At 39.4% G+C, this 14,718-nt stretch overlaps 1 protein-coding gene across 1 annotated transcript in view; it reads left to right on the top strand.

Annotated features, from left to right (window-relative positions):
• LOC109935755 (scavenger receptor cysteine-rich type 1 protein M130-like) overlaps nt 1–14,718 on the top strand; it is a 156,672-nt gene that overhangs the window by 20,725 nt on the left and 121,229 nt on the right. Inside the window, exons 2-7 of the mRNA XM_048619057.1 lie at nt 1,404–1,646; nt 6,263–6,580; nt 9,831–10,097; nt 11,102–11,272; nt 11,716–11,790; nt 14,127–14,234. Coding sequence (XP_048475014.1) covers nt 1,404–1,646; nt 6,263–6,580; nt 9,831–10,097; nt 11,102–11,272; nt 11,716–11,790; nt 14,127–14,234 — 1,182 coding nt within the window. The remainder of the gene's footprint in view (nt 1–1,403; nt 1,647–6,262; nt 6,581–9,830; nt 10,098–11,101; nt 11,273–11,715; nt 11,791–14,126; nt 14,235–14,718) is intronic.

Below are 14,718 nucleotides of genomic sequence, written 5' to 3'. Positions count from 1 at the left end.
GGTCTCTGCAACGTCCTGTACAGGCGCTGTAAATAAAACCTTTCTGTTGTACTGAAGAAATTTCTCAGTGAAGAACAACTTGTCACTTGCCTTTCTATCTCGCACCTGCTTTTGTGCTTTCAGTTACTGGTGTACAAGGTCATCTCCACCCCTTTGTTCCTCACGACTTCCCAAAGTTTAAATATTTAAATGACATTATGATATTCTGTTATCTTACTTTCCTCCAATGTCGCTAACTATATAATATTTAGAATGAGATACACCTTTCATGCATTGCTCACTGATTTAACTTGTCTAGAAGACCTTGTATCCTCTTTGCATGATGTTCATCGGCAAACCTGACAATATCACACTTGATTCCCTTATCCAAAATCGTTGATTTATCTTGTGAATAGCTGCGGCCCTAACAGCTGATTTCTCATGTACCCCACTTAACACCACTGTTCACTGAAAATATGTTAATTCTCTGTCTGTGAATTAATTCCTAGTACTGGTCAGTAAACTACCTGAGTTCGTGTGAGCTTTAATTTTGAACATCAAACTGTTATGTGGGATTTTATCAAATGCATTCTAAAATCAATTGACATCACGTGGATCAGTATTCCTACATTTAATATAATAGTTGACGCCTCTAAAATTGTAGAATTCACAATCATGACTCCCTTTCCATAAATCCATGTTGTCTTTACCTCTGTTGATAATTTTCAACCTTCCTGTTAGCAAATTATTTATAGTTGACAGGAGCATTACTCTAATACGACACTTATTTCTACAATCTATACATTCCTGTTTCTCCTTTCCTCAACTTTACAACATTTGGGTCATATTTTTACTCTCAATTTGACTAATTTTCTCAGAATCTGCAAAACGTTGGAATATGGCAGATCAAAAGATCAACTGAATGTATTGCCGCCTCCCGTTGCACCTATAAATGCAAATTATCAGGCCGTAACGATTGATTAATTTTCAATTGCATTTATATGCCGCAAATATACAAACACATGGTGCCATGATGTCAACCACTGGAGGCTTTATTGCTAAAATGTTGAAATGGATATTGAGCAGAATCAGTTCGCACAGTGGTAGTAGAGGTTGTGGGAATCACAATCTAAAATAGCGTTAAAGACAGAATTGTGGGGATCTACTTAAGTTCAATTGGAAAGTCAGTTGAAGAGTTAACATTTCCAGAATGATTGAAAGCTGAAATTAAAAAAAGGCAAACAAAAGAGGAAGTCAATAAGGCTCTTTCACTATGTATAATACGTTTTCTGGGTTATATTGTGGAGAAATGCGTTCGTTCCATCCTCTAAATCCCATTGCTTGTGAATGGAGAAAGTGGACTGTGGTGGGAGCTTTCATGCTTATGCATTGTTAACATTGATTGCCATTTCTGTATCTTACAGCGAGATTGAGGCTTGAGAACGGGGGCAGTCCTTGTGCTGGCCGAGTGGAAATTCACTACATGGGACCCTGGGGGTCTGTGAATGATTTAGGCTGGGATCTGCCAGATGCTACTGTTGTTTGTCGGGAGATGAACTGTGGGACCGCGGTCTCTGCCCCAGGTGGGACATACTTTGGACAGGGTTCTGGACCCATTGTGACCTGGGGTGTTGAGTGCAGCGGGACCGAGCACGGCCTGAGGGAGTGTTAGTCAGGGGGTTGGGACCATTTCTTCTGGTCACACGACAGTGATGCTGGTGTCATCTGTTCAGGTGAAAACTTACTGCTGTCTCTATGTAGTCATATCAGTATTGTATGAAAACAGAAAGTGATATGGTAACAGAACGTCAACTGTCCAATAATTAATAACATTATAAAATTGGAATCACCAAGTTTTTGGGACTCATTATGTAAGGTTTTGAATATTTTAAAGTAATGGAAGAGGTGAGTACCTGTTACTGTTTATGGTCTGGTGAAAAAGGCAGGACAGGTGTCCATTGTGATTTCACTTGAGCCACAACGAGAAAGCTATGCCACTGGAACTATCACATATATAACCCAATGAATAACGAGATTCGACATTGTGTTGGCTGACAGAATGACATTGTGCCATTTACCTGCAGGATGAACGTCTCTGTCGCTCAGACCAGCTGATGGTCTGGGGGTGAACATAAACGAGGTCGACAGGGAACGAAATCCACACTGATTGATAGAACTTTTCACGCACAAATGTGCCAGGTCTTTAATTAATCAGATGAATGTTCATTAGTAAATAATGTGAGTTATTGTTGATGTAATTTGTTATGATTCAGTGCTTTACTTTTCAGAACATGTTGTTCCGAGGTTGGTACCTGGAAATTCCCAATGCATCGGCAGACTTGCTGTCCAGTTCGGCGACACCTGAAAACAGTATGTGGTCTTCACTGGGATTTGAAAAAACGCCAATGTGGTCTGTGCACAGCTTGACTGTGGAGTGGCCGTAACTATTTCAAGCTCTGCTCATTCTGGAGGCTGTACTGCACTCATGGGCAATGAGGTCTTTAAATGTATAGGCAATGAGACTCAGTTGCAGAAGTGCCCCCTGTCTTCAGACACTCACCAGGATTGCACTGGACACAACAATGTCACCATGATATGCTCTGGTGAGTACAAACTTAATAAAAATAAAGACACATTTCGTTTTAGTGCTTGCAAAATTTATGGCGCTGGCATTCCTGACATTGCTCTGACAGTGTCAAATCTAAACTAAACCTTATAGTTTCTAACGTAGTCATGCACTAATTGCAAGGTGGCGAAATATACTTGCAATTATTGGAAATTAAACACTTCCAGATCTCTATATTTACATTGAAAAGAGATTTCTTCAAGTTTAGATTGCACAGGTTATATTAAAGTAAATCATTCACGATTGTATTACACACTGGTCAATGTTGATACATTAAAATGAACATTGGACAACTAAATTTAAGACTCTCCATTAGTATTTTTTGTTAAACTCCCTGCAACGATTGTATATTTGAACAAAATTTCCAAACTGTTTGAAATTATTAAAAATCACTCTTTCCAATAAACTCTTCAGCAACAATTCCAGTTCACAATAACTCGTCATCTGGCATGTATCATCATGGGGGTCATATGTTCTTCAATCGTAGTCTGTATCTGACATGACATCCAAGATGATCCTTTTGGTTCCTTTACCTTTCATATTTGTTTGAATTTATCTTGCCTAAATACCAATGTATACTTTACAATAGTATCTACATTGCCAGTTGTCTGATTCACTATCATTCTGATATGCACCTCACGTCTTGCCCAAACTGTAACATTTTTGCCCCTTATTCATTTGACGACGAGTCAAAGGGAGCTGTTTTCTTTCTTGCCTTGTTCAAGCTAGTCATATTCTCGTACACCTCTATCTGCTCCAGCTGCATTGTTTCAAGACGAACCACAGCCAATTCAATACAACCTTGTCAAAAATAGAAACCTATTCGTATTTCTATTTGAGTATCGCTCATCTTTAGGTCCTCAAGCACCGAGAAACACTTCGTGAATTATGTCATTGTACAGAATGCTTTTGGAATGGCCAGAACATAACTAGATAAAAATCTTAACGTTTCTGCTTCTGCATTAATTATCATTATTTACAAGTTTAAGTTTAAGGTACATTGTTGATTACTATGCCAGGTTTTCTGTCAACTTCAAGCATCTCAGCTCTTGAAACACTAGGCCCTTTTGCCCAAGCGCACTTATTCAAAAAGTGAAAATGTGAAAATGTTGCTCGTCATTTTCCAGGCTCCCAAAATATACTCACTGACACTTCTTTTTAAGTTTCATTTGCCAATTGTCTATGCGTTCTGCAGTCCTTTGTATGGCCTACTAAAGTTGCTAAATGCCATAATTCATGGTTTGAATACATGGATGTCTGGCGCCATGAGCTAATTTTGAAATGTTACCCTACGTCTTAATGAAAAGATGGGGATCTTCATGCTCCATTCTACTAATGGCTCAAACTCCAACTTATAATTGTTTTCTTTACTATATATAAACAAGTTGTAATGAAACCTCCTTTATCGATTTCTGACGATTTTGCACAATTTACTTACTTATAGTTTTCCAAAATATTTAATTGATTGAAGTTAAATAATTAAAGAAAACAAACACGAAGCAGAAGGAAACACAATCCAGATTCTGACTGGGCACAAGTGGAGAATAAATATTGAAATTGGGACGATTGCATATCAGAGCGAGCATCTGATACACTGTTTTGGAATTGGTCACCAGATGCTCTGCCTTTGAACATTGCAAATATCTCAAATATGTAAAGATTATAAACTCGTTTGTTGCCCACGTTTAAGTAGATTATCTTCATAATGTAAATATTATTAACTTTTACCATTGTAGCCGCACTGCACTGCAACATCTCTAAAGGGGTCGGCTAGATCAGTTGTCTGAACGGCGGGATGTGCCGCACAATGATTCCAACAGCTTGGTTCATTAGCCCCACAATCTAAAGTTGCCGTGAAAGTCCTAACATTCTTAGCTCGCCCCTCACCTGACGAGTCGAGATCATCTGGTGAAATCACGACCGGTCATCTCTCTCTAAAGTGAGAGTATCCCATATGTTCAACTCCTATGAGGGAGTATCCGAACAGTCACAAATGGCTCGGTAGAAATTGCATGCATTATTAATACTTTTTAAATATGTCGACATGTCATTAGGACGAGGATTTTTTTTTTAAAGAAAAACATGCTTTCTGTTAGCAGTGATGACACTGAATGAAATTCTCACGTTTCAAAAATCTTTTTACTATGTCACAAGAGGTTTGGACATCATAAACTCACTTTGGAACAGGCGTAAGCAGTTTTTATTTTTCTCAGAATGTGATAGATTTTGTAACTCCGCTCATGAGAATTAGGTACAGAATGAGTTCTCATTTTAGTCAAGAGGAAACTTTTTATTAGATGATTGAGTTCAGGTTTATGTGTAAGGAGTGGAGGGGCAGACATTAAAATGGGGTACAGAACACTCCTTCTCAGCCATGCCCTTATTCATTTTTCACTTATTCTTGAAGGAGAAAATTCATGCTCAGGTATCTGAGTTCTTAACCTAGAAAGAGACCCATATTTATACAGCTCTATTAATTTAACCAGTATAATAACCAAACACGTTTGAAGTCAGATGGGGAGCGAGAGTATGTATAATCACAACGATTATGCTGTGGAACTCAATATTAATACCAGAAAATTTACGGTCATGGGAACACTGCAGGAAAAAGGAGAATCCATTTTCAGATGCAACTCGTGTGATGCATTACAATGACTCATGCCATGATGCCGATGATCTTTCTTGTAGATTGAAAGAGTTTGTTTCCAAATTGACCATCAATTTATATGAACAGATATTGCAGGAGAAACTCAGCCGGTCTGGTAGCAGATGTGGAGAGAAATCAGAGTCAACGTTTCAAGTCCAGTGACCCTTGTTGAGAATTGTGCTCTAAAATCGCTGATTAGCATGTAATCATCGCACTGACTGTTGTGCAGTGTGGAGAAAAGATGTTAAAAGACATGTTATTGATCTTCTACGTGCAAGTAAAGTTGGCCTGGCAAGAAGTAGGCTATTGGGAAATCCTTTTCGACTTGGGCAGGATATCACCGGGAAATGATGTCTTTGGATATCTGCAACATTGTATTTTGATGGGGATATTTGTTTGACAGTACCATCATTAAATTAACTGAAACTAGTTATGGATAAGTGTTTTCAAATCTAATATGTTTTATTGAAATGTGCAAATGAGGAGACAGTTTGTCAACATAGGTTGGGGCATGAGCACGAGAAATGAATGCACTCAGATTTTAGTGAAACTATGGTGGTGTGATTCTGTTTGGGGAGAAATGATCGGATATATTGGCAGCATATCTGGAGATTGCACTGTCAGAAAAGAAAAAGACAAAAACAAAGATATTGTGTGTATTGAGTAAAATCGTCACAAATGTTGCCTGTAACAAAGTATTCAATTTGGCATGATGGATTGAAACATTGCAATACCCTGTTTTGATTTCCATTGGACCACTTTCCAAAAACCACCATGGGCTGTTGACAAATCATTTCATTTCGCCATGGCTCCATATTAACAGCACATATTGCCGCACGCCTCTCTCAAACATTTGCAAAAATAAGGTGATAGCAAAGATGAAACTCTGAAAAAATATCGGATAAGTCATAATTAAATACTTTGAAAAATGATGTACAACCCTTTGATTGTTGATTCTTGAATGTCTCTATTCTGTTTAGCCGTTGTTCTAAATACATGTTGTGTTGCAGATGAAAATTTGTGGCCTAGACTGGTGATTGGGGAAAGCCACTGTGATGGCCGTGTTGAGATTCTCTACAATGGAAGCTGGAGCAGCCCACAGAACACCCTGTGGGATCTGAATGGTGCTGACGTTGTGTGCAGACAGCTGGGATGCAGTTATGCCTTAGAAACGTATAACTTTTCAAAGTACGGGGAGATTGATAGGTGTCTGAGAGTGTATAGTATCCAGTGTCTTGGACAGGAATCGCAGCTCCGAGACTGCAAGATCTCCAGTCCGCTGAATTCGTCTGTCACTGTTAGCAGTGGCGTTGGCATCCTCTGTTCAGGTGAAAAGAAGTTTCACATTTCAACATGCTCATAAATATCAATCCAAATATCTGTCTGCCGACAACGTGCTTGACTTTTCCTTGAATGTCACTCAGACCAATTCTTTAACTCCGATGTGAACTCAGACGTGGGTTAGGTGGATAGGTGTGAGGAAATGAGACTTTTTTTTCCTTGCAAGATGCAAGCTAAAAGAAGTTTATAATCCAAAAGTAAAACTGACAAAGGTCTATTAAAGTGTGATCAGCATGTGGAGACGTTAAAGTCTTGATGAGAGTGATGTTTCTGAAGGACCTTTCTTCAATCCGTAGATGTCTTAATGATTCAGGAGAGAGTTCTGAACTTGTGCAGTATATGGGAGACGACAAGAACAAAATTAAGTTCGTAGTTGATGCAGAAAAGACGGATTTTGTGTAAAAGAGTGGGATTGAGATGATTAGCATGGGAAAAAGTGACACTGATATGACATGAGCCATGAGGTGTCAGGAGTGGGTGGTGTGGATAGTGCTGGTGAGCAGAATCTGAAGATAAGACACTTGGGCACTAATGGTGAATCTTCGAGGCAATAATGGCCATTTGACCAATTTAGATGGTGACCTTCAGGAACGCTGGAAAATGAAATTTAATGTAGTTCAGGGAGAAATGTTTGTATTGAGTTGAAATGTCCATATTGTGCTAGATGGGCATGACTGAACAGGAAACCATCGAAATACACAAATGATTTAGGAACGAATGTACGATGGCTGATCAGTACAGTCCTAGATGAAACGTAAATTGTTGTGTGGCTAAATAGTGAGGAGAATTGCCTCAGATTACAGAAGGATATAAATGGTTAGATAGGCTAATCATTGGTAAATGGACTTCAAACCATATAAGTGTAAGGTGACTTACTTAAGCACGACAAGCAAGGGAAGGTACGATATGAATAAGTGTGGGATGCTGGGAAGCAACCAGTATCAGAGGGAGCTTGATGGGCATGTCCACCTGTTCCTTACAATAGAGGGACAATTAAATAATGTTGTTAAGAAGGAAAATTCAATACTTACCTTTATTATCTAAAGCATGATGTATAAGATCAGACAGCTTATGCTGAAAGTGTATTAAATTTCACTTTGGACAAAAATAGAATAATGAATGTGACTCTGGAATCCGCATTAATGGAGTGATGTGGTTGCACTGGAGAGGAGTCTTACCAGGATGTTCCTTGGGCTGGAGCATTTTGATTATGAAGAAGGAGTGGATAGTCTGTGTTTGTTTTCCTTGTATCAGAGGAGACTCAAGAGTCGGCCATGATTGAGATATATAAAAGTATGACAGCCATTGATAGGGTAGACAACAAATGACCTTTCCCCTTGGTGAAGCTATCGATGGCCAAGTGGCGTAGTTAACTTTAGGAGTCGAGTTTTTGGAGGGAGGCGAGGATATTCATTTTCACCCAGAGGGTGATGGGAATCTGGAACTCACTGCATATATGAGTGAGAGAGGCAGAAACACTTTTAAAATGTAAAGCGTTTTGGATGTGCAGTTGTGCTGTCAAGAAACATAATGCTAACCCACGTGCTGGGAATTGTGATTAGAATAGTAAGGTGTTTGTTTTTGTCCCAAACTACTCGATGAGCTGAAGATCCTTTTTGTTGTTGAAGCCCTCTGTGACGATGACTCCATAAATTCAGTTCCAGCTGACTTTAGCTAAATCATAAATTGCGTTCCCATTCTGATATTTCCACCTCCACAATCGTCCAAACACTTATACCACACATTCCAATCATTTACAGCCTGTGGACCTATGGCATTACATTTATCATAAGTTCACCCTCAAGATAACACGATTTCACCTCTACCTCTCTTGCCTCTTCAGCCTTTCATAAGTGTGATATTGCTAGTCAGGCTTCACGGTTTGTAGAAGCAGGTGACTATGAACTTACAAAATTCTCTTTGGTTTCCATCATAATTATTTCCACTTTTGCAGCATAATTTCTCTCCCTGAAAACTATTGAAAGCTGAAATATACAGTTCATAATCCTGGCTGTTACATTTGACCGGAACTGATTTTCGTGCCCTTGTTATCTATTTGCATCATCTTAACATTTCTGAACTTTAACCTTAATTCAGCTGATATATAGCTGAGACCCTCATCCTGTTGCTTGGGCTAATTATTGCCCTCCCAATGCCTTCCCTCAGGCTACCTCTGGCAACTTAGGTCTTTCAAAACTCTTCTCTCCATTACTTGCCTCGGAATAATTCCGATTACTCATCTGCAGTGTTCACGCTGTTTTGCATTCCATCCCAAGAAATGTGTCTGATGAATTCATACCATTGTTACCACCTGAGACTTAGCTGAATTAAAATATTATCACCCATGAGCAGCCATACTACCCATTTATTACTGTGTACTTGACGTTTGCGCGATCTTCCCGAACTGTAACCAAACTCCATAATTTCTTGTGAATTGGAATGTTTGCAATGTTTTTGGGTTTTGCCAAATGCAAATTGTTTCCCGCAATTTTAAACCCCCATGACATCAATCCCGTTCCATTATATCACATCCTGTTTCTTGTCATGGTCTTCTCTTTCCCAGTTAATTCACCTAATATTACATTGCCATCCGGCCATTCAAATCCATTGTTTACACTTTCTTAATAAGTTGTCGATCCTGAGCTCGCAAATCTCATTGTGCAGCAGTAAGTCTGGACTTTTGTCCATTCCAATTTAATTGGTCCAACACAGGCACCGGTGATACAATTTGCCAAAACCACAATTTCGATAATTCCCTCTGAAACGTCCCTTCCTCTCAACTTCTCCTTGTTTTATGCTTAACAGCTATGGCTTGACCTTGTTTGTGGATAGCTCAAAGAGAATAATTTTGAGCAGCTTCGTGTGAAGAGTGGAGTCGTATCATTCGTGTTTATGAGTTGCAATGTTTTATCCTGCTATACGTTTCAGTTATAAATGTTCGAGTTGAAGGATGTATGAGACAGCATTTTTATCAGACGATGATAATATTACAGGTTATATAAAATGACAGTCTATGGTCAAGTAGGGTGTTTATATATTGATGCAGTAAGATTTTTTTTCCAAGCAATTTTTGGCTGTGTATTCTTGTGAAATTAATTGATTTGATATATTAATGCCGTCCGCTTTTCTGTCTCAGGCATTTATAACATTTCACAAGAAAATCGATACACCATGCTGGATTGAAAGAAGTAGGAAGTGGGTATTGAAAGCGTAACCATCTGTATTATTATCTAACAGAACATATCCAGTTAAGGCTGTCAGATGGTGGAAGCCGTTGTGCTGGCCGAGTAGAGATTTACTACAAAGGGACATGGGGATCAGTTTGTGATGACTCCTGGGATTTGGGAGACGCTGAAGTGGTTTACAAACAGCTGGGTTGTGGAAATATATTGGATATGACACTTCCTTCCTCCTACGGACCGGGCTCAGGGCCAGTTTGGCTGAAAGATGTGAAGTGTTCTGGAAACGACTCATTTCCCTGGGAATGTCCTTCAGCACAACTTGGTGAGCAAGGCGACTGTTCTCATAAAGAAGATGTGAGAATTATGTGCTCATGTGAGACAATTCTCACTCTTTTATTCTCCAATAATGTTGTGTACAAAGCTTCATACGCACTTCATACTGTATAGTGAATTAGGGAGTATGTACAGCAGAGGCAGCAACTGAAAACAATGTTCCATGTCATGCCCATGCTGCATTGAACGATAGGAAATATTACTTCATCTACATTAAATAGTCCTTCTATGAATATATTACTTTATCAAATACACGCCAAGCTACGCATTAAAGGCATTGTTCGTGGTCCATTATCAATATGCTGGGTGAAGTGAATATTCCCCAAAATATACAGAACAGTTTACTCATAAGAAACTGTTATTTATGATCTTTAGTTTTGTACGCCGCCATTAGAATTGTGATTCCTGTCCGTGTATCCCTCATCTCCATGCTGCTGTATATCGGATCGAATTTTAGTTTAGGACGAGTCTATATCCTCTTGTCCTTTCTGTCCGATTTCACCACCTTAGATTTAGCTGAGTTGAAATGTTGTTATCCGTTGGGCACCGAAACTGCCCATTTATTAATATGCATTTGTCTTTTGCGTGATCTTCCTGAACTGAAACCATATTCCATAACTTGTTGTTAATCAGAATGTTTGAAATTGTCTTAGGGTTGGCAAATCCAAATTGTTTACCCCAATATTAAACCACCATGACATCAATCTGAATTCGAGTAGATCACTTTCTGTTCGTTGTCAGGTTCTTCTCTGTGTAACTTCTTTCAAGATTCTCCTAGCATCTTGCTGAATGTCTTTTGAAACAGCATGAACGATGCATCTTCTTCCCTGCTTCGACTTTATATGTCTCTAACTTCTTCCAATCGTTTGGTAAGGTATATCGTTTATTCTATTCACTTATAACACCTGAGTTGTTCATCAAAAGACAGTCATAGCTTTGTACGGGAGGCAAAAAACTATATTGTAATCTGGATATCTGTTATTATCTGTACAGAACACAAGGACATGCGGTTGGTAAATGGAAAGCATCTTTGTGAGGGGAGAGTGGAAGTGTTCTGCAATAGGACCTGGGGAACAGTATGCTTGAAAAATCTAGAGCGACACGATGCTGAAGTGATTTGTAAACAGCTGCACTGCGGTGCCCTCCTGTTCATTGATTATTACAGTCAGATATTCGGAGCAGGAACTGGGCCTATTTGGCTTGATGGGATCGAACGGTTGTCACACGTGTCGACCCTGTGGCAATGTCAGACAAATCCGTGGGGTTAACACAACTGTGAGCGCAGTGAAGATTCCGGTGTTGTTTGTTCAGGTAAGTCGTGAAACCCTCTCAATATTCAGGTGCCATTTGAAGCGCTTATTCGCAATACAGTCAGCATGTTTCTCCTCTTTACAGAGAGTGATGTGAAAAAGGAACAGCCCCTCAGATCAAATTCCTGCCATCAACAATCAGGTGCGCCCTCGTTATGAAAGTGCCAACTGTCAAAACGATACTTCTGCTTTGTCCTGCGTTCAATAATAATCTGTTCTGTGCCACAGACTCGCAGCATATCGTGCGCCTGGAGGGAGGAAGCAGAAGCTGTTCTGGGAGAGTGGAGATAAAGTGAGATGAACGCTGGGGCACGTTGTATGGTGATTCCTGGGATATAACTGATGCCAGTGTTGTCTGCCGACAGCTGAGATGTATCAGCCCAAGGAGGGCCCGCTGTCTCCCAGGCTAAAGGTGTGATCTGTCAGAATGATGTGAAGTGTAAGGGAAGTGAATCCTCTCTATCTAACTGTCTCTCCCCAGCACCAGCTCAAAGGGAATGTAATCACAAGGAAATTGCCAGTGTGATCTGTTCTGGTAAGCACGATGTTGCTGGCGAAGATCCGTGATCATTGGTATCGCAAATTAGTGTCAGCGTTTGTCTTCCTGAAATAACTGTCACCTTAATGAATATTTATGCAATCTCTTCCACAGGATCAGAGTTGTTGCCGACTTCCCCTACAGCTACACCTGCGGGTATGTATGATTAGTACTATTATTAATATTTGAATGAACGTTACGTTTCTAACCAGTGACACAGATGCTGCTGACATTTTCACGAATTTGAAGCTAATGTCAGTGTTTTCGTATTAATGGATTCTATAAATCATGCAAGGGAACTCCGCAACTAAGCTAAATCTCTCTGTAACCCCTTCTTTAAGGGCAGGAAAGTCAAACTATTTCTGTACCTGTTGTCGTCTGCCTAATATTGGGAGTCCTGTTAATCTGTGATTTTATCGCACCACTCGTGGTAATGCAGAGAAAAGTACAAATGAAAGGTGAGCCCACATTTACCGACTGAGCTGACACTGCCTCTGTTCTTGCTCCATATCGTGTCAGAGCTGTAGATTCTTGTTGCACTTCTCCATCACTTGAGCTTGATGGTGATGAGTGTTAGGCAATTTCTGGCTATTTGTTTTCTACAAGGGGCTTTACTCATTGAAGCCACAGATATAAATTGACACAACGATAAAACACTTCAAACTGTAAATAGGAGTTAAAAGAACTTCAGCATTGTTTGAAGTATTCTTCAAGTCCCTCAATACCTGTAGAGAGCAACAGAACTAACGTTTGATGTCGTATTGTCCCAAATCATTACCAAAGAGAAAGAAATGTGAAGACTAAACCTTTCTTATCTTTCAATTAGCTTGCACATGACATGCCAGAACAAATTATTGATTACAGCACTATGTCTTAAAGACTCATTGAGACGTTTGCCTTCTGCCTCTAATTATTTATTCATCAGTTAGTTTTCCTTTACGGTGGTTCAGTTTCTGGGTACTGATGGCAGAACTCAAGATCAGTGAGAGGATTGAATGACCTTTTTTCGGAGCTTTCAGTCATGCAACAACTGGTTTCCCTTAGTTGGCCAGATAGATCTTCTTCACTTTTTATATTGGCTTGAAAACATTTGAACGGGTACTGTTTTCCACTCATTGGCAGTGTCGATAAACATGAATAATGAAAGTTTTCGACACTTTTTACATGACCTTAAGTTTAGTTTACATATTAGAATGAAAAGTATAAAATTCGATTGTGATTATCGATGTCAATCATGTTCCCTTCATCTCATTTGTCTCACGCTATTGTATCGATCTGATTGCAATAATTACACATTTGTCTAATTACAATATTCAATTTCTCACTAAATTGTTGTTATCTAAGAATGTTTTCTTTTGGCTAGGATCTTTATAGAACATAGAACATAGAACATTACAGCGCAGTACAGGCCCTTCGGCCCTCGATGTTGCGCCGACCTGTGAAACCAATCTGAAGCCCATCTAACCTAAACTATTCCATTATTATCCATATGTTTATCCAATGACCATTTAAATGCCAGTCTACTATTTTTGCAGGCAGGGCATTCCACGCCCTTACTACTCTCTGAGTAAAGAACCTACCTCTGACATCTGTGTATATCTATCACCCCTCAATTTAAAGCTATGTCCCCTCGTGCGAGCCATCACCATCCGAGGAAAAAGGCTCCCACTGTCCACCCTATCTAATCCTCTTGAACATTGATTTGTAAATTCTTCATGGTCATCAAGAGTTTTCTTTTTATTGTCCCTAAATTAAAAATATTTATTTTTGTTCCTTGCTTTAGCAGTTTCAATACCTGCAGCCAGTATTTTTCTGAAAAGCAACATTTTGAGCTGAGAATTGTTTTTGACTGAACACTTACATCTGGAGGAGATGATTCCTCATTTGAACAGAGCTGACAATATGCTTCTAAACCAACAATATCTCAAAATCATGTATAACGTATTAAGTTTCGCATACTGATCAGAGATGGCAATTAATCATGGCTGGTTCACTTGTCTTTCCAAAATGGTGCTGCCTGCAATGATCGGTCAATGTTGTGCTTATATTCTCTTCTCCTGGATTGCACGAACTACACGTACTTCACACTAATGTTGCTTCAGGAAATAAACTCAGCATTGCTGCGATTGTTCAGCTAGATACGCTAACCAGTCTATCCTTTCTTCAACAGGCCTTTACACTGGTGGCAGAGGCTCCATTCTTGGTTTGTACCAAGGAATTTATGAAGAAATTGAAAATATTCCCTCTGGCAAGAAGATGGATCAGAAACATGGGCCAGGTATATATTTCCTCCTTCATCGTGAGTCGTTTCTGGACAAGTATGGCTTTCCTGCAATTTCAATGATCTGTGAACCAACTGAACATGATTACTTGTCAAATCACTGCTGTCGGGTGAAGGAAGCTATCATAGTGAATGAATCTCTGTCTGTGTTTAGAGAGAGGGAGAATGCCAATTTCATAATTCTCACTGCTTTTAATTCTTGAAAGATTATTTCTGACATTTGTTTGTATGGACGAGCAGAACTGCCCTTTCCAATTCCAACCTGGTTCCATTCTGATTCCTTCAGATATCTGAACAATAAATCAATTAATGATTGATTGTAGAAAACATAATCTTTGCGATACCATTCGGTTACTCAGCACCTAATAGTGGAAGAGAAATTGAGGAATTAATATGCAAATTCATATGAACAATCACAGAAGTGTAAGCAGAGCAGACAGAAGGGAAGGCGATGGCCTCGTGGTATTATCGCTGGACTGTT

Source organism: Rhincodon typus, chromosome 42, assembly GCF_021869965.1.
Source record: "Rhincodon typus isolate 14 chromosome 42, sRhiTyp1.1, whole genome shotgun sequence".
Lineage (NCBI taxonomy): Eukaryota > Metazoa > Chordata > Chondrichthyes > Orectolobiformes > Rhincodontidae > Rhincodon > Rhincodon typus.
Note: the sequence above shows the minus strand (reverse complement) of the source record. Positions and strands in the feature narration are given on the sequence as shown.